At 36.1% G+C, this 20975-nt stretch overlaps 1 protein-coding gene and 1 pseudogene across 6 annotated transcripts in view; both read left to right on the forward strand.

Moving 5' to 3' along the window:
• MACROD2 (mono-ADP ribosylhydrolase 2) overlaps window positions 1-20975 on the forward strand; it is a 2124656-nt gene that overhangs the window by 473746 nt on the left and 1629935 nt on the right. For all 6 annotated transcript variants that reach the window (XM_074317443.2, XM_088789270.1, XM_074317442.2 and 3 more), the window contains exon 4: window positions 28-57. In XM_074317443.2, the coding sequence (XP_074173544.2) occupies window positions 28-57 (30 nt within the window). The remainder of the gene's footprint in view (window positions 1-27; window positions 58-20975) is intronic.
• LOC109458412 (ras suppressor protein 1 pseudogene) lies at window positions 8899-10778 on the forward strand (annotated as a pseudogene).

Below are 20975 nucleotides of genomic sequence, written 5' to 3' on the forward strand. Positions count from 1 at the left end.
TCTTTTGTTTTGTTTTCTTTTAAACAGCAAATGCCAGTCTCCTTGGAGGAGGAGGTGGTAAGTACTGAACATCACTTAAAATATATTTTTATTTCTATACCAACCACAAGATGTTAAGTTCTGTGATGGTTTAGAGAAAATTAATTTAGCTATAATCACCAATCACAAAAATGATAATCTTCTAGAAAATAATTTATAATTGAAATATTTTAACTGACTTCAAAATGTGTGGAATACTATTTTTCTTATGGTCAAGCTTTGTATTTTTACTTTTGGCATAAGCTGTAACAGCTATAAGCTATTGAGATGAATACACATATAGTAGATGGCAGAGTCATTTTTAATACATTTGTAGCATTGTGGGTTTGGGGTATTTTTTTTTTCATCATAATGACTTTTAAAAAAATTATGACTCTATAGCCTGAGAGCTTAATATATCAGCCCTTACTGATGTGAAAAATAAAAAAGGAATTAGTATTGGCACTTTTCTTTTTCTTTCGACCTGTTTAGAAGAGAAAGAAAGATATCAAAGTGAGATGAGGAAAAGAGAGATTCCTGTACTGAGAATTTTTTTGATGCTAAAATCCTGTAACTATTTTTTTATTTTTACTTCTAAGTTGAAAGATGAAAGCTTTCCTAGCCCCAGTCTATAAAATATGGTAGGGGAGAAAAAAGTATACAGTGGAATAGGGTCCTTTTTATTTCAGACTGAGATTGATATAAATAGGTTTGTTTTCTCACTCACTTTTCTTTCTCCCTCTCTGTCTTGCTCTTGCTCCCTCTTTTGATGTACATGCTTGAATTAAAAATAATTGTATGCACTTTGAGCTTTCAAAAAAATTCACTGGCCTTCATCAGGAGGTTTCAGTGTAAATTTTATTTGGCAATCAAAATATTAACCATTGCTCCTATATAAGAATCAATAGATTTTTAAAAACAGAATTTGGAAATAGGAATAATAGAAAACAGTTTAAACTAGAAAGTGTTCTTCATATTCTTATATGTCAATGCATGTTTTATGACAGAGTATGTTTCCTTCTTCCCTAAATTCTTTTAGAAAATATAAATCCACAGGAGTTTTCATTGCATCGCACTTTTTTGGGGGATGGGGTGGGGGGTGTGGGGGCTTAGAATTAGAGAGAAATTTTCCCTTAGGAGTTGGATTCCCAGTAAAGTTGTATGTCTAGGTTTCTTATAATATGTTAAGAAAACATTAAAATAAATTTTCACAGTGCTCATTTTCTTGCAAGACATATTAGTATTTTCAGAAACTAGACTATACTGTTAAATAGGATAAAGGAAAGTTAAAATTGAGTCTACATAAACAAATTCATCAAGTTAAACAATAGACACATTAGCTAGACAATTATTGCTCTTGGCTACTTTTAAAAACTGGTTTGACTAATTATGTTAGTTAAAATCACTTTTAGCTGCCCATAACAGAAAATCCCAAAATAATAGTGGCTTACAGGAGATAGAAATATACTTCTGACTCATGTAAAAGTAGCCTAGATGTAAACTAGAAGGGTTATGTGGTAATTCCATGGTGTCATCAAGCACTCAAGCTCTTACTTCTCTTCCTTCCTAGTGCATGGAACTGAGAACCCATGATGGCTCTTGGAGCTCTAGCCACCATAAATTTGGGGGTCAAGAGGAATAAAACAAGACAAAAAAAAAAAAAGTAGTCCCCAAAAGATGAGTCAGTTTTCTTTAAACAGCTTTCCCCGAAGTCCCAGATTATCCTTGAACTTGATCAAATGTTCATTCATGGATGCATGTAGTTTTATTCCAGGAAGCAATATGTTTATCAAAAAATGTAAGTGTTCTGTTTTCTAAGGAAGAAGGGGAGGGTGGAGGTTTTGGAAAGCAATGAGTGGTTCCTGCCATAGTGGGAAGACAGGCTAGTTACTGTCATGAAGTTTTGTCAAGCTGCTCGTTTCTATATATGTATACATAGTGGGTATTTATAGAATTAATTCTAATGACTTGTCCTATATTCCCTTATGGTTCCTCTAACCTGTGTGCGAGACACAATGTGAAGTTTTGGCAATGGCAAGACATTTAAGAATAGCCAAACTCAGTTTTCTGTTTACCTAAAGTATATACTTTACTGTCCTGCTCTTGATGATTGATTTTGCTAAATGCAGTTATTCACCATAATCTCTAATTTCTGATTCCTGAAATTAGTGGTTTGGCATCATCATAAAGATAAATTACAAGTATTTAAGATGGCTGTAATTTCTTCTGTTCAAGTAGGTCATTGACAGGTTCAAATTCATTTATGCACTTCTAGAATCATCAAGATTGCTCTGAATTACATGTCTGATTTCTGGAAAGCTGTATTTAAAAATTAAATGTAAGGAATATTTTTAGCCTTATCTGAACTGATTTTTCACTTTCTGATTATATGACAAATCTTTTTAATCCTGTCAGTAATATTTTAAGGTAACATCTAATAATCATCCAATAAGGAGCAATTGAATTGCTGTAATTCTCTTGAATTTAATCAAGGCTTCTTTTTATTAACTTGAATTAATAGCCCTTCAAAAACTTCTAAAAGGAATAATTCTTTGATTGACTAAACAATTTGATCAAGAAAATTTGACACCACATAAAACAATAATAATGTACCTTAAGTACCATTTTTTCATTTTCTCAGGAGGGCTTTCTCCAAATTCTACATAAGTAATACTTGAAATTTAGACAAAATCAGTGTATATAAAATTGTATTGTTCATTAAATCTTAGCATCTTGTTGTTCTTTTCTGAATGCTTATAACCAGGAAGAGAGGTCTCCTAAAAAATTCACTTCACATCTGTGTGAATTTTTGTCTTTGGGCCAGAGGTCACTTTTTCTAGGAACTCAGGGTCAGACTACAGTTCATCGTAATGAACATAGGCGATGGGGTCACAACTATGCAGTCATTTCAATTAAAATGCTTGGTAAAATGGATCATCTCTGTTTATATTTTCTAGATTTGTTAAAGGCAGATACATATACTAATTTCTTAAGTAAATATGTGGCTGTTCTATATTGATTGGATACTACTTTCAGGAAGGCTTTATATTACCTATGGAATGGTATAATGTTAAAGACCTTAGAATTTCTATTAATTTTTTACAAGCTTTCCATCACTGCTACCAATACTACCCTGTATGAAATACAGATCTGTGAAACAAGTACATTTTATTTTCTCACTTAGTCCTTTTATTAGTCCTATATTATACTGTGGTAAAAAACAAACAAACAAACAAACAAACCAAAACAAAAAACAAACCAAAACAAAACCACCTTAGCAGCTTAATAAAATAAGACTTATTTCTTGCTCACATCATAGTCTGAGTAGGATTGGTGGGTCTCCTACTTAGGCTCTCATACAGTTGGTGACACAGAGACCCAGGCTCTTTCCTTATCTTGTAGCCACACCACGTGATATGTGGCAGCTAAGGTTCACAGAACAGGAAGAGACAGCTCAAGATCTGTGGAATATATTTAGAGACCACCTTGGGAATGGCTTACATCACTTATGCATATGTTTTATGGGTCAGAATTCAGAAAGTGACCCCCAACATAACTACAAGGAAGGCTGGGAAGAATGGATTCTTCTAGAGTTCTGAGAAAGAGGAAATGATATGCTAAATATATAGCACTATCTCTGCCACGGTGCTCAAATGCGATCAGCATTATTATGCATTATTATTATTAATATTACTTTAATGAATTATAGTATTGAGATGTAGGGAGAGTTGGTGACTTCGTCAGGATACACAGCTTATAAAGGCAAAGGCTGGGTGAAGACAGCCTCTTGACTCACACTCTAGGGATTTTTTGCCTTTGCTTTGTGATTTTAAATATCTTTGCTCTTCAGATTTGCTTTTTCTGTGCACAGGTAGGTGACTTTGTTTACACCAGGAAGAATTAATGAGAGGGTAGGAAAACATACAGCTGAGATATGGATGATGCTTTCCTTGGCTTATTTTCACAAAATTTAAGCTCAATTAATAATTTGAAGTATATGGAATGGCATTGTCTTCTTGTACCTTTGGATTTGCTGCCCAGATCCATATGCCTTTTTTTGTGTATTTGAGGTTCCTTCTTAGAACACACCGTATTTTAAATACATGTTCACTCGTCTGTAATAAGAATGTTTATATGAACAAAGTCCAGTGATTTTGTACTTTTAGAATATATAGGTAATAATAATAAAAAAATGTTTGCAGCCAGACTTAAATTTCTCAAGAAGAAGAATTATAAAGAAAAAATAATAATTAAAGAGCTAATTCCTCAGTTCCTTTCCGATAATTGCTTAGTAGACTGGAATAAAATGTACAATCTCTTGCTTTAGATAATGTCTTTTCCTTTTCGTTGTACAATAATTAACATAAGACCAGAATCCGCTGATAGAACCAAACAAGACTTTGTTTATGGGATTTTTTTCCCTCTTCCAATCTGTTAATGTTCCTGAGTGCTGCAGCTTGAGGCATAGTGTTAGACATTTAAAATGGCATTTCCTGGCAGAGTGGCAATTTAAGGTTGGCTTTTTATAACTTTGTAGGACTGTTGTTTTAATCATGTGTGTGTGTGTGTGTGTGTGCACATGTATACACATACAGAGGGTGCCAAAAAATGTCTACACATTTAAGAAAGGAAAAACTGTATTAAAATTGTTATACTCAATATACACTGATAACAAAAGATGAATACAAGTCACATTTGACTTCTGCAATTACAAGAGGTCTCAAAATGGTTACCATCAACATCCAGACACTTCTGATTACAGTGAACTACTGTTTGAGCAACGCTGACCGAAGTGTCCATTTGTATACATTTTTTTGGCACCCCCAGTATATACATACACACACATGTAAAGCATATATTTGTATCAATACTGTAATCCTATACCATATCCTTGTGGTGATTCTGTGGCAGGTTGATTTTAAAAACTCCAAGGGTAAGCAACTCCCACTAAATAAATGCTCACCCCCAGATGGAATGCATGGAAAGGCCACTTTTCTAGAATGAGAAAGAAACTAGCATAAATTCAGACCTTCCCCATCTCTGAAGGCTTCTTGCTGTTGTGCTCCTTAATGTGGACCTTCAGATTAACAAGGTTCAGTGGCCTGGGATTATTAGTTACTGCTTCTCTAAACTCTCTCCTTTCCTGTTTGGACTGTTCTGTCTGCAGAGAGGATTCCTACTATTTTTTTGTTATTAATGTTAATATATATATATATATATGTTAAGGCAGTTTGTGTGAGATGCCAAAATGCATTCTACAAAAGCAGTGGAATCATAAAACTATTTGGTGTTACACAATAGATACCATCAGTGTATCTCCAGTCATTAATTTAACATACACTAATTCAATAACTTCTGTGTATCAGTTTTGATTATTGATTTGGCAATGAGCACAGTCCTTTTCACGGTCCCTGTTTGGATGAATTATTTGAGCAAGTTGTAAGTCCTCATGTTCTTTCAGGTATTCCAAGGAATTTCATTGCATGGATCTTTTAATTAATATGCTAGTTTAATATCAATATAATGGGCATCAGGCATCTGTTCCTTCTTTAGAAAGCAGAAAAAATATCCTGAAAAGTATTCTTTTCATACAAAAAATTGAGTTGCTACCAAGAATTCCTAACATAAAAAGCAACAAGTATGAGTGCTTTTTTAGTGTGCAGAAGTGGAAATGCTTTCATAAATTACTTATGTTTTAAATTTTTGTTAAATTTATTGGTATGACATTGGTTGGTAAAATTATATAGGTTTAAAGTGTACAATTCTATAATATATTATCTATATATTGCATTGTGTGTTCACCACCCAGAGTCAGTTCTCCTTCCATCACCATATATTTGACCCCCTTTACCCTCTTCTACCACCCTCTGGTAACTACTAAACTGCTATCTGTGTCTATGATTTTCATTTGTCTTGTTCATTTGTTGCTTTCAGTTTTATATCCCACATATGAGTGAAGTCATATGGGTCTCGACTTTTCCTATCTGACTTACTTTGCTTAGCATGATAATTTCAAGATCTATCCATGTTGTCCCAAATGGCAACATTTCATCTTTTCTTATGGCTGAGTAATATATGTACCATATCTTCTTTATCTAATCATCTATTAAAGGACACTTTGGTTGTTTCCATGTCTTGACCACTGTGAATAATGCTGAAGTGAACATAGTGGTACATATATATTTATGGATATATGTTTTCAAATTTTGGGGGTAGATACCCAGAAAAAGGCTTGCTGGGTCTTATGGTAATTCTATTCTTAATTCTTTGAGGAACCTCCGTACTGTTTTCCGTAGCGGCTGTACCAATTTACATTCCGACCAGCAGTGTACAAAGGTTCCTTTTTCTCTACAACTTCTCCAACACTTGTTATTACTTGTCTTGTAAATAATAGCCATTTTCAAGAAGTGTGGAGTGCCCTCTCACCCTCCCTTCACAGTTTTCTCCTGGCATATATCAATCACTCCATTGCTCAAAATCCCCATAGTGTTTTACTCTTGTTAACCCTTGAGGTCTGGCCATGCCTTTTGGTATGTTGTTAGGAAGAATCTAGGATACTGGTCAGCAGTGAGGGACCAAGGCCAATTAAATCCTTGGGCATTGCCCCTAGAGAGAGTCAGGCAAGCGTGTCTAGCAGTGAGTTAGGCAATGCTCAGCAGCTGGATGGGTCCCAGCCATGGGCCTGGAGAGTAGCAATAGTCTATCAGTCCTGAGAGAGAGAAGCATGGCAAGAAAAACTCAGGAGCCCTGGCCTGATTTGTCTTAGGAGCAGAGTGGCAGGAAGGGATGTGATGCTAAATCATAGAAAATAAGGCTTACATCTTGACCTCCTCAAGTGGGATTGATCCTGGGCACTGCAGGCGGTTAGGCCTGCTAGAGGAGATCAGGAGGCCCAGATGTCAGGAAGGCAAGGGGAAGAGGGATGCAGGGACCAGGAGCCAGGCCAGGTCCAACAACATTCAGTTACATACCGAATCAACCTATCTTTGTCCTCTCTCCTTCCCTTCTTCCCTCCCTCCTTCTCTCTCTTTTTTCTTTCTTTCCTTCCTTTTAATCTTCTTTTCTCTTTCTCTTTTTCAGTCAACATCATGTACTGATTATTTCTTCTATACGAGTGTCAACATTGAATTAGCAAAGATTCTTATAATTAGGTGCAGTTGGAGATATAAATATTTATTTGCATATTAATATCTTAAGAAATAGAAAGGTTCTTAATATAGGAAAAATGAAACAGAGAAGATGAAGTTAACATCTTGAAGTGGTCAGAGAAGGCTTCCCAGAAGAGGTGATACTGGAGCAATCTTGGAGGATGAATAGCACTTGCGAGGAGCGGAAGGAAATGACCCATTCAGTTATATTGCCTCTAGTTTGATATAGATATCTTACAGGTATCTTGCTCTGCTTCAATCATCCTTCTCACTTTTCTGCAGTCATGTTATCAAAATCTTGGTTAAACAGTTTCCTCTTACCATTCAGGCCTGCCACTTAAAACAGACTGAACCGTGTTAGAATTTTGAAGATGGGGACTCTGATGCTAGTGTGTTGGCAGCCAATCTCCATCAGAACAACCAGGGCAAAATCTGGTGGTCATCACCAACACAAGCTCCTCGCTGCCTTGCTTTCTGTTCTGATTACCTCAATTGCATGTCAATCTAGGTACCAAATCTACAGCTACCTGCCCCAGTTGGATTTCTAGTGTATCTTTTTCTCATTCCACATGAGTTGGTCTAGTTCTATTTTTAGAAGTTTGACCCACCCCTGGTTGTGCTAATCTTGTCTGCCATTTGTCATTTAGCCTTCCATATGCTTCTTGGTGGAGGAAGGAGAGAGATGTAAAATCCAGGCCATGTCTCTGTGTGAATTGCCATTCCAATAACATGACTTGTTTATTCCACCTCTAACTGTGGTATCATGCTTCCTCTGTTCTAAAGCTAAATTTTAAAGTTGTTTATCATATTGACTGCATACCTATTCTCCCTTCTAAGTAGAACTGTCTCATCTAAAAACCTTGTCAAAGGGGCAACCCTGTTCAGATTAAATGCCCTTTCTCATTCTAGCCATAGCTGACTGAACCCTCATATGAGCCTAAATACAGAGAACAGAGAGTTTATTACTCATTTTTACATCCCTGGCAGCTTCTACCACATATAGTAGGTATTTGATTTTAATTTTGAGTTATTACTATCTCTCATTCTGGATTTGTAATGTTTAGATAATTCAGTTTTGACCAGTTTGCTCTGGAAAGATAATTTTTAAAAATCTTTAGATGTTCCCTAAATGAAAAACAAAAACAAACAACTTTAAAAATGCTTACAGCAGGCAACCTGAGGATCATATACATATTTATAGAATAATTATTTTAAGCATTGTATTACTTTTATTTCTAAAAAGTTTATATAGCCAGGATCTCATAAATTTCTTTGAAACTATCATTATGTTCTTTGAATTTTGGGAGCTAAAGACAATAATGTTATTTGTATAGACGGGGAAATGAAGTGCAGAAAATTTGTATTCATTCCTTGGATTACATGGAAAGTGAAAGACGACTATCTCATTTATATTTTGTCATATTGTAAGTATTTAACCAGTTATAAATTTCAATAGGAAATACTATTGTCATTATTGATTTTTTTATTCAAAACTATTGGCAAACTTCAAAGTGCTAACATACCAGTTAATTAGATTTGACATTCATTAAGAATAGGATTTGTTGGGCGCGAGCCAGGCGTGCAAATGAGGGTGGCACAGAGTGCGCCTGCGCCGAGCGCCAGGACAGAGCACAGTCCTGGTTTGAGTGCGCTTCTGGCTCCGTCCGACAGCATCTCTCTCACCACGGTAGTGTGCCCAGCGAAATCCTGTCATTTTCACACCCAGCCTGTTAGGTGCTGCTCTCCACGATCATGTCCAAATCTCTGAAAAAGTTGGTGGAGGAGAACCAGGAGAAGAACCAGCCGGAAGTGAACATGAGTGACTGTGACATCTCCAACATGCTGGATGTCAACGGGCTATTGTTCTTATCCCACATCACACAACTGGTCCTCAGCTTCAACACGCTAACAACCGTGCCACCAAACATAGCGGAACTGAAGAATTTGGAAATGCTCAACTTTTAACAACCAGATTGAGGAGCTGCCCACACAGATCAGCAGCCTTCAGAAACTCAAGCACCTGAATCTTGGCATGAAAAGACTAAACACTTTGCCTCGAGGATTTGGCGACCTCCCAGCTCTTGAGGTCCTTCATTTGACTTACAACAACTTGAATGAAAATTCGCTTCCCGGAAACTTCTACCTGACCATCCTGTGTCCACTCTATCTAGTAAGTGACAAGGATTTTGAAATCCTGCCACCAGATATTGGGAAGCTCACAAAATTGCAGATACTCAACCTTAGGGATAACGACCTGACCTTGCTGCCTAAGGAAATCGGGAAGCTTACTCAGCTCAAGGAGCTCCACATTCAGGGGAAACCACCTGACCGTTCTGCCCCCAGAACTAGATCGTGTGAAAGATACCTTTAGAGGGATCAAATCTCATCCCATTTGAGAAGTGAATCCCTATCATGTACAAGACACCAGAGAAGGAAGAATGAGTAAGACAAAATCCGCATCCTATTTAATGAGCTGAAATGGAAACGATTGGTTATAATTCCAGTTTGGTTATGTGATGGGAGGACAGACACAGCAGTCAGAGCTAGGAGAGGAGCTTGGAGAAGAACAGAGAAGGGGCGTTTGAGCTGGAGCCAGGCAGCACACTGAGCAAGACCATTATGGCCTCTGGTTCAAGCAGCTTACAATGCAGTTAGAGAGACCAAAGGAAAAATCAAAGCCAACAAAATACTACATGTAATAAGTACTGTGAAACAAGGAATCGCTGTGATAGACGAAGATCACAGGGATCAACTTTCAGTGGGGAAGTCCAGGCAGGCTTCTCTTGAAGAGGTGACATTGAATGAAGTTACCTTTTGTCAGGAATTGCTGGGGAGAGGGCATTTGGGTAGGTTCAGAAGCAAGAAAGGCCGTGGTGAGTTTGTGTCCTCGCAAATAAGTCACACATTGTCCAGTGGAAAGGGAGTCTGGATATCCTGTGCATGATTTTGCATGACATCGTTTTTAAAGTACCACTGTTTCAAGATTGAAGCTGTGATTCTGACCATGATGTAGAGCCTCGTTTGTTTATCCTAGACTTTACCATTTATTATTTTAAATTTACTTCCTCGACTAGGGGGTCCTTGCTCTTGATTAAGCCATAGGACACCATTTGTCCATATTTGTTGATGTCAAATTATTACCCCAAACTTCCCCTGTGAACATCTCTTTCAGTTTCCAGATCATGAAGATTAAATAAAGTGACAAATGTGAATAATGTATAAAATGTCACATATAAATCATTTATTGACTACAAAAAAAAAAAAAATAAGAGCAAGGACAAGTCTTAGGAAAAGTTTTTAAGTAGGTTGGCTAAGCTGTTGAACTCTTCTTCCTCATGTGTGAAAAACAATCAACAATAAGAATTATGGACAGTAATCTGTCAATATTTTACTTGATTTAGGTTTTTTTTATTGAAAACAATGATTTGATTTTGTAATACACTTCTAATTTAAAATATTAAGACATAAAAATGGTAGGTTACTTAGAAATAGAATTGTGGGCATTGACATCATAACCTCTATTTTATGTTTCATTTAAATAACCACATTTTAGGTTCATAATTTTGTGTGCTATTAAAGATAATTGGTTCTCTTCTCTGACATATGCTTCATTTTGTTAGCTTGTAGGTCTGGCATAAAACCTTTGGGTAATCATCGTGTTCAACCTTTAGAAGAAAAATAAAGTAAAAGCATTAATTCTTAAGTTTTCATGGCTGAAGTTCAACTTATTTTAAAATCTTAATTGCACTTATGGTGAAATGATATATCTCATCTTTGTTAAATGTTTCATTGAGTTATGTGAAGAAATATTCTTTGTTAATTGTGATAACTATTTTGCATATTAATAATATAAACCATTGAGACTTACAAAAAATTTTTTTCCAGGCTTTACATTTTTTTAATTATTATTAGTTTCAAGTGTACAAAACAATGTAATAGACATTTCACCCCTCACAAAGGGATATCCACCCCTCCCCAATCTATTGCACCTCTGCCAATCTATTGTCCCTCTGGCATCATATATACCTATTACAATTTCATTGACTCTATTCCCTATGCTGTACTCCATATCCTGTGACTATATATATATATATATATATATATATATATATATATGAAATTATAGTTGATATAATTTTACCATTTTAAATATATATATATATATATATATATATATATATATATATAAAATTATAGTTGACATGCAATATTATTCAGCTTCAGCTTCAGGTATACAGTGCAGTGGTCAAGTATCTACACCATCCATGAGGTGGTCTCCCTAATAAGACATTGCCCATCTGACACCCTACAAAATCTTTACATTATTGATTATATTTCCCAAACTGTCTTTCATTTCCCCTTGGCAATATTGTAGTTACCAATTTATGCTGTCTAATCCCTTCCCCTTCTCCATCATCCCCACCCCCCTCCTATCTAGCAACCATTATAGCTCTGAGACTATGTCTGTTTACTTTGTTCATTTGTTCAGTTCTTTAGATTCCACATGTAAGTGAGATCATATAGTATTTGTCTTTCTTCAACTGACTTATTTCACTTAGTATAATGTTCTCTAGGTCCATCCATATCTCCATATTTTTGCAAATGGTAAGATTTCGTTTTTCTTTATAGCCAAGTAATACTCCATTGTATAAGTGTACCAGTTTCTTAATCCAGAGACTTACAAAATTTTGAATAAAACAGTGATATCATTGCAGAATAGATAACATGGGAAATAATTTTTCATACATGTATTATTGGGGGGAGAAAGACCCAACAGGACTAAAAGAAAGACTCTAGATTCTAAAAATGTGGTAGACTGAGGAAACCAGAAACTCATACAACAAACTCACATATGGTGGGTAAAATTTAATAAAAATTAATTTAAGTACATCAGTCAGCTTACATGAAAGAAAAAGAAATCATTGGGTGACATAAATAAGGGAGTATTGAAAACCTGAAGTAAACCAAAACTATAATATAAACTATATATTGTATGTGTCTTTGTGTTAGTATAGATGGTGGTGGGGCTATGGGAGCTAATTCTCATTTGAGATAAGAGATAAGATTGCATAACTTAGGAGGTTAAAGCTTAGATTCTCACCTAAACCAAGATCCTCACATTGTTACAGTGTCAGTGGAAGAATGGACTTGGAAAAAAAAAAATACCCACTGACTCAAGGAAACTATAAGAAAGATTCCCCTAAAAAGTCAGCATCCCAAGCCTACAACATCTTTGTTTGGTACTTAAATTTATACTACCTATGTGTCTGAGAATCCCAAACACAAGAAATTAACATAAAAGTTGGTCCTAAGGGCTTCTATCAGAGGCAAATTCAAAATCACTCTGGAGGTAAGTTTCTAACACTTAGACCACTGGGTATTATTCTCAGAAAAGAAAAAGCCCTGCCAAAATTATTTCATTATCATAAATTATAAAACACATGAAGAACTTTACAGTGGCAAAGGCTGATGAAGATTACCTCAGCCATGTAATCAAAGTCACGGCTAACAATGATAAATCATGTTGATAGTCTGTACCTTTGATCTGATGTAATGAAAATGCCACTGTTATTTCCTCTGTCATTACCCTCTCAAAACAGTGACAGTCTGATCTAATCATGAGTAAAATATTAGAGAAATTCCAATAGAGAGGTATTCTACAAATATCTGATCAGTATACCTCAAAACTATCAATTTCAACAAAAAGTAGCAAAATTGAGAAACTCTCACAATCAAGAGGAGCCTAAAGAGACATGTCAACTAATGTAACATCATGTCCTGGATGGTATCTTGGGACATGAGAAAATATTTTGTAAAACTAAGGAAATATGAATAAATTATGGATGTTAGTTAATAATATGTCAATATTGGTTCATTAATAATAACAAATGTACTATATTCATTTAAGATGTCAGTAATAGGAGAAACTGGATGTGAAGTATTAGGTTGGTGTAAAACTAATTACGGTTTAAAAGGTTAAAAATAACTGCAAAAATCACAATTACTTTTGCAACAACCTAATATGTGGTAACTCTATGTACAATGTTCACAATTTTTTCCATAAATCTAAAAGATAGTACATTATTACTTAAAAAAGGAGGAATCCATCCAAAATGCACACCAAATATGCAAAAGTCACAATAGACATTGGGATTAGACTCATAGGAACCTAAGATAGCTAGATAGCATCCTGAAAGAGAATGGAAAATACCAATAAACATGTTTAACATACTATGTATAAAAATGATAAAATACCATGGTCAAAAAAAAGGCAGATGTGAAAAAGAAACAAATGGAAATTCTAGGAATGAAAAATATGGACTTTGAAGTTAAAAAAATCTATAATAGGGAGAAGGTCCAAGAATTAGGTAAACTCTATGCCTGCTGCCTCCCAAGACCACATCAAAATTACAACGAAATTATAGAACAGTCAACCTCAAGAATCATCTGAAAACTAGCTGAGCAGAACCCCTATAAATAAGGATAAAAAGCAGAGGCTACATAGAGACTGATATGAGGGACAGAGATGTGAAATGCACTGACTCCAAACCCAAAGGTAGTGGTAGAACACTGTGAGGGACACCTTAGTGGCAGAGGTTACCCCTGAAGAGGGAGGGGTTCCTGCCCCACAACAGGAACCCCAGCCCAGCGGTCCTGTGCTGGGAAAATGAGTCCCCAAAACATCTGGCTGTGAAAATCAGTGAGGACTCTGTCTGTCTAGTCCATCCCGGTGAGACGGAAGGCAGCTGGAAAATCAGACATCCTCTTATAGGGCTGACACACAGATTCACTTACTTGTAAACACTAACCTGGGCTCTGGTGGAGGAGCAGCAACTTGAGAGGTCTTCCCCAAAGACATACGGGGAAATACTGAGTTGTGTGGCTTCAGTGCAAGGGCTAAAGGGAGAGCTGCCATCATCCCTGTGTGGAGCCTCATGTCTAGTGTATAGCGGAGCACCGTCTATTCTATGTTGATCCCTCCCCCAAACGTGTCAAATCTGTGAATGCATTGGTTTGGTAAAACCTGAGTGTGCATACCACATTGGTGAAGCCCTGGGTCTCTACCCTGTCCCACACAGCTAGTGTTGCATCACTGAGGGCACTCTTGGCCCCTGCGCAGCCAGCCCTACCCCACAAACTGTGGAAGTGTATTTATAGCAGTGGGTAGCCTGCAGCAGCCTGGGGAACTTTCAGTGGCAGGCAGTCAGCCACAACTTGAGCTGCAGCCTCTCTTGGGGATGTCACAGTAATCTGCAGGCCCACGGCAAGCAGTGGCTGGCCGCAGTGTTCTAAGGTCATTTTATGAAGTGGCCGCGGGCTCGGCACTTGCGCAAAAACTGAATCTGCATTAACTTTGTAAAATCCACCAGCCGCACCACGTGATGTACTGGGACCTCGCCCCACCCAGCTAGTGCTCTATCACCAGGACTCTCGCAATACTGGGTCAACCAGCCAAGTCTGAACACTTAAGGAGGGTCTTTCAATGGCTGAGACTTATTGGCAGCTGGCAGGTGGCAACAGACCTGGGGGCCCTGGGAATTATGCTAAGCTGCCCCAGGCCCAATACTGGTGGCAGCCAACCTCGGTTCACAGCTAGGCCATCCCCACATGCCTCAATGTCCAGCACAGGTAGCAGCCAACTACATATAGTTCTGTAGCTCCTACTAGGTAGGAGCTCCTACCAGCTGTGACGAGACCTGGCCACAGGCAAGGCTAAAAATGGCCTGCATGGGAACCCCTACCAAGAAACATCCAGAGGCCAGCTTCAGACCACACCCAGGGGCCAGCTTCAGACCACACCAGAGCACTACTCAGTTAACTCCACAAGTGGCACACTTAAAGGGTGGTCTCAGCAGGCAGAAAAGCCAATGGGGTAAATCCCCCTGTGAGGGGTCACCCCCCCACACAGCAGCTCATACACTGTGAGAATAGCCAATCCCCACAAAGAGTCATTCTGGGAGTCAATCCCACCCACAGATGTGCCAAAACAATTAAGGCTCAAGTACAACAGGGCAATACTTGTACACACAACACACACAAGGAACACTCCCAGAACACATGCACAGGTGATCAGGGAGAATGAGCCACTGGACCATGCTTGACACATAACACATAAGGTCACCTGGCAAAGACTGAGAAACACAAAAAATCTACTTAATACATAGAAGGAAACATAGAGGCAGCCAGGATAAACAAACAAGAAACACGTCCCAAATAAAAGACCAGGAGAAACCTCCAGAAAAAGAACTAAATGAAATGAAGGCAACCAACCTACCAGAGACAGAGTTTAAAACACTGGTTATAAGAATGATTAAGGAACTTAGTGAGAATTTCAAAAAACAGACAGTAAACATAAAGAAGGACATAGAAACCATAAAAAAAGAACCAGTGAAAAATAAATAATACAATGACTGAAATGAAGAATACACAAGAAGGAAACAACAACAAATTAGATGAAGCAGAGGACTGAATCAGTAATTTATAAGATAAGATGGCAGGGAACACCCAATCAGAACAACATAAAGAAAAAAATAATTTTAAAAAAATGTAGTTTAAGGTGTCTCTGGGACAACATTAAGCATAACAACATTTTCATCAATGGAATACCAGGAGAAAAGAGGGAAAAAGGGATTGAGAACCTGTTTGAAGAAATGATGACAGAAAACTTTCTTAAGCTGTCAAAGGAAATACAAGCCCAGGAAGTACAGAGAGTCCCAAACAAGATGGATCGAAATAAGCCCACACCAAGACACATTATAATTAAAATGGCAAAGATTAAAGACAAAGAGAGAATCCTAAAAGCAGCAAGAAAAAGACGACTAGTTACTTACAAGGGAACTCCCATAAATCTATCAGCTGATTTTTCAACAGAAACTTTGCAGGCCAGAAAGCCATTGCAGGAAATATACAAAGTGATGAAAAACAGGGCCTACAATGAAGACTACTTGACCCAGCAAGGCTATTATTTAAATTTCAAGAAGAGATAGAGTTTCCCAGCCAAAAAAAGCTAAAGGAATTCATTACCATCAAGCCAGTATTACAAGAAATGTTACAAGGACTTCTTTAAGAAGAGGGGCAACACACAAAAAAACAAAAACAAAAACAAAATAAAAAATATTAATAAAAGGGCAATAACTATGTATTTATCAATAATAATCACTTTAAATGTAAGTGGATTAAATGTTCCAGTCAAAATACATAGGGTAGCCGAATGGACGGGAACACAAGACCCATACAATTGCTGGTTTTAAAAGAGACCCACTTAAATCCAAAGACACACAGAATGAAAGTAAAGGGATGGAAAAAGATATGCCATGCAAATGGAAATGACAATAAAGCTGGGGTAGCAATACTTACACCAGACAAAATAGACTTTAAAATAAAAACTATAATAAGAGGCAAAGAAGGGACATTACATAATGATAAAGGGATTAATCCAGCAAGAAGACATAACCCTAGTAAACATCTATGCACCTAACATAGGAACACCTAAATATATAAAACAAATATTGACTGATGTAAAGGCAGAAATAACAGTAACACAATCATAGTAGGGGACTTTAGCATCCCACTCACAACAATGAACAGATCTTCCAGACAGAAAATCAATATAGAAACAGTGGCCTTAAATGACACACTAGGTCAGATGGATTTAATTGATATTTTTAGAACATTTCACCCCAAAGCAGCAGAATATACATTCTTTTCAAGTACACAAGGACCATTTTCAAGATAGACCATATGTTAGACCACAAACCAAGTCTCAATAAATTTAAGATGATTGAAATCATATCAAGTATTTTCTGTGACCAAAGTGGTATGAAACTAGAAATGAAGAAAAAAATTGAAAAACACAAACACATGGAGGCTAAATAACATGCTACAAAATAATGAAAGGGTCAACAATGAGATCAAGGAAGAAATCAGAAGATACCTTAAGACAAACGAAAATGAAAACACAATGACATAAAATCTATGGGATGCAGCAAAAGCAGTCCTAGGAGTGAAATTTATAGCAATGCAGTCCTACCTCAAAAAACAATTAAAATCTCAAATAAATAATCTAACTTATATTTAAAGAAACTACATAAAGAACAGCAAATAATGCCCAAAGTGAGTACAGTGAAGGGAATAATACAAATCAGAATGGAAATAAATGAAATAAAGGTGAAAACAACATTGCAAAAGATCAATGAAACCAAGAGGTGGTTTTTTGTGTGTTTTTTTAAGAAAAGAAAAACTGTTAAACATTTAACCAGACTCATTAAGAAAAAAATAGAAGAGACCCAAATAAATAAAATCAGAAATGAAAGAGAAGAACTGACAACACGCACCACAAAACTACAAAAAAAAAAAAAAAATTTAAGAAAATGCTGCTGACAACTGTATTCCAAAAAAATGTACAGTCTGGAAGAAATTGTACAGTCTGGAAGAAAGGGATAAATTCCTAGAGGCATACAGTCTTCCTAGGCTGAATCAAGAAGAAACAGAAAATCTGAATCTATCAATTACTACTAGTGAAGTCAAGTCAGTAATCAACAAGCTACCAACAAACAAAAGTCCTGGACCAGATGGCTTCACATATGAATTTTACCAAACATTCAAAATAGAATTAACAGTTATTGTTCATAAGCTATTCCAAAAATTCAAGAGGAGGGAAGGCTCCTAACCTCATTTTATGAAGCAACCATTACCCTGATTCCAAAACCAAAGACATTACAAAACATAAAAATAAAATAATAATAATAATAATGAAAATTATAGGCCGATATCCCTGATGAACATAGATGCAGAAATCTTCAACAAAACATTAGCAAACCCAATTCAGCAATACATTAAAATATACACCACAATTAAGTGTGATCCATTTCTGGTATGCAAGGTTGGTTCAATACCAGCAAGTCAATGTGATACACCACATAAACAAAATAAAAAATGAAAATCGTGATCATTTCAATAGATGCAGAAAAACCATTTGACAAAATCCAGCATCCATCTGTGATAAAAACTCTCAGTAAATTGGGAATAGAGGAAACATATCTCAACATAATAAATGTCATATATGACAAACTCACAGCTAATATCATACTTAATAGGGAACAACTGAAAGCATTCTCCTGAAGATAGGGATGTTGATTTTCACCATTTTTATTCAACATAATACTGGAAGTCCTAGCCACAGCAATCAGACAATAAAGAGACATAAAAAGCATCCAAAAGGGAAAGGAGGAAATAAAACTGTCATTATTTGCAGATGACATGATACTATTTTTGGGAAACCCAAATATTCCACCAAAAACTATTGCAACTGATAAAGGATTTTAGTAAAGTAGCAGGATAAAAAATTAAAATTTTTATACACCAATAATGAACTATCAGAAAGAGAAATTAAGAAAACAATTCTATTTACAATTTCAACAACAACAAACTATGAATAAATTTAACCAAACAACTGAAAACCCTGTACTCAGAAAATTATAAGACATTGAAAAGAGAAATTAAAGAAGATAGAAATAAATGTAAACATATATAATAGTCATGGATAGGAAGAATTAATACAGTTAAAATGTCCATAATACCCAAAGCAATATATAGACTCAGTATAACTCCTATCAAAATAACAATGGTATTTTCACAGAACTACAACATACAATCCCAAAATTTATATGAAAAAAAATAAAATTTATAAGAACCATAAAGTAATCAGAGTAGCCATGGCAATTCTGAGAAAGAAGTACAAAGCTGAGATGTCATGCTACCAATATCAAATTATACCACAGGCCATATTAATTGAAACAGCATAGTATTGGCATTAAAAACAGACTCATAGATGAGTGGAACAAAATAGAGAGCCCAAAAATGAATCTATGCCTATGTGGACTTTTAATCTATGACAAAGGAAGCAAGAGTTTCAATTGGGGGTAAATACAGTATGTTCAATAAATGGTGCTGGGAAAACTGGACAGATACACACAAAAACCTAAAACTCGACCACCTTCTTATGTCATATATGAGAACAAACACAAATGGATTAAAGATTGAAATGTATTAATAAGATCTGAAACTGTAAAATTTCTAGTAGTAGAAAATATAGGCAGTAAACTCTCAGACATTACCCTTCGTAATACTTTTACTGATATATTTCCTCAGGTACGGGAAACAAAAAGAAAAATAAACAAATAGGATTACATCAAACCAAACAAGTTTTTGCACATAAAAGGAAACCATCAACAAAACAAAATGATAGCCTACTGAGTGGGAGAAGATATTTGCCAGTGATACATCTGATAAGGGGTAAATATCCAAAATTTATTTAAAAATTCATACAACTCAACACCAAAAAGAAACAAACAAAAAAAACCCACAATCTAATTAAAAAAATAGACTGAGGACCTTAATAGACATTTGTCCAAAGAGGACATACAGATGGCCAATAGACATGTGAAAAGATGCTCAACATCACTACTCGTCAGAGAAATGCAAATAAAAACCACAATGAGATATCATCCCACACCTGTCAGAATGGTGATCATCAATATATCAGCAAACAGGTGATGTTACAAACATGGCAGCATGAGGGATGCCTCTTAATTTATTTCCTTTAAGTTACAACAAGTTAAACAGCTATAATGTAACAAAGAATTCCTTGCACAACACACAAACATATTTGAGAGATCCAAGCATTGAAACATCTGAAGGTGGGTAAATGGGGGCCAACAGGTGAGGAGGGAAGGGAGAGGTGCAGAGATGGGGCTGCTGGATCCAGCCCAAAGTTCACTGCAGTCTTGGAATAGGGGAGGATTGAGTTTGCAGATGCACTTTCTGTGGCCCCAGTAATACTGCCTGAGGGATCAGCATATAATACAGCATCTTCAATAAATGGTAGTGGGATAATTGGAAAGCCAAGTGCAAAAGAATGAAACTAGACTGCTATCTGTCACTATATACCAAAATGAACTAAAAATGGATCAAAGACCTAAACATAAGACCTGAAAAAATAAATTGCATAGAAGAAAGCATAGATACTAAACTTATGGACCTTCCATTCAGAGAGGATTTTATTAATTTGACTTCAAAGGCAAGGGAAGTAAAAGCAAAAATAAATGAATTGGCTATATAAAACTAAAAAGCTTCTGCACAGCAAAAGAAAACATCAGCAAAACAAAGAGGCAATCAATCGAATGGGAGAAGATATTTGCAAACAGCTCTGGTGCTAATATCATATATATATATATATATATATATATATATATATATATATATATATATATATATATATATATCAACAAAAACGAACAACAAACAATTCAATTAAAAAATGGGCAAAGGACCTGAACAGAAACTTCTCCCAAGAAGACATACACATGACCAACAGACATATGAAAAAATGCTCAACTTCACTAGCTATTAGGGAAATACAAATCAAAACCACAGTAGGATACTACCTCAGCCCTGTTAGAATGACTATTACCAATAAGACAAGTAATAACAAGTATTGGAGAGGCTGTGGAGAAAAAGGAACCCTCATATACTGCTGTGGGTATGTAAACTGATATAGCCACTATGGAAACCAGTATGGAGGTTCCTCAAAAAATTAAAAATGGAATTACCATATGACCCAGGAATCCCTCTACTTCAAAAATTTGAAAACCTTTATCCATAAAGATATACATACCTAATGTTCATTGCAGCATTATTTATGGTGGCCAAGATATGGAAACAACCAAAGTGTCCTTTGATAGATGATTAGATAAAGAAGTTGTGGTACATATATACAATGGAATATTACTCGGCCATAGGAAAAGATGA

This window comes from Rhinolophus sinicus, chromosome 13 (assembly GCF_057876585.1).
Source record: "Rhinolophus sinicus isolate RSI-liver-muscle chromosome 13, RSI-T2T, whole genome shotgun sequence".
NCBI lineage: Eukaryota > Metazoa > Chordata > Mammalia > Chiroptera > Rhinolophidae > Rhinolophus > Rhinolophus sinicus.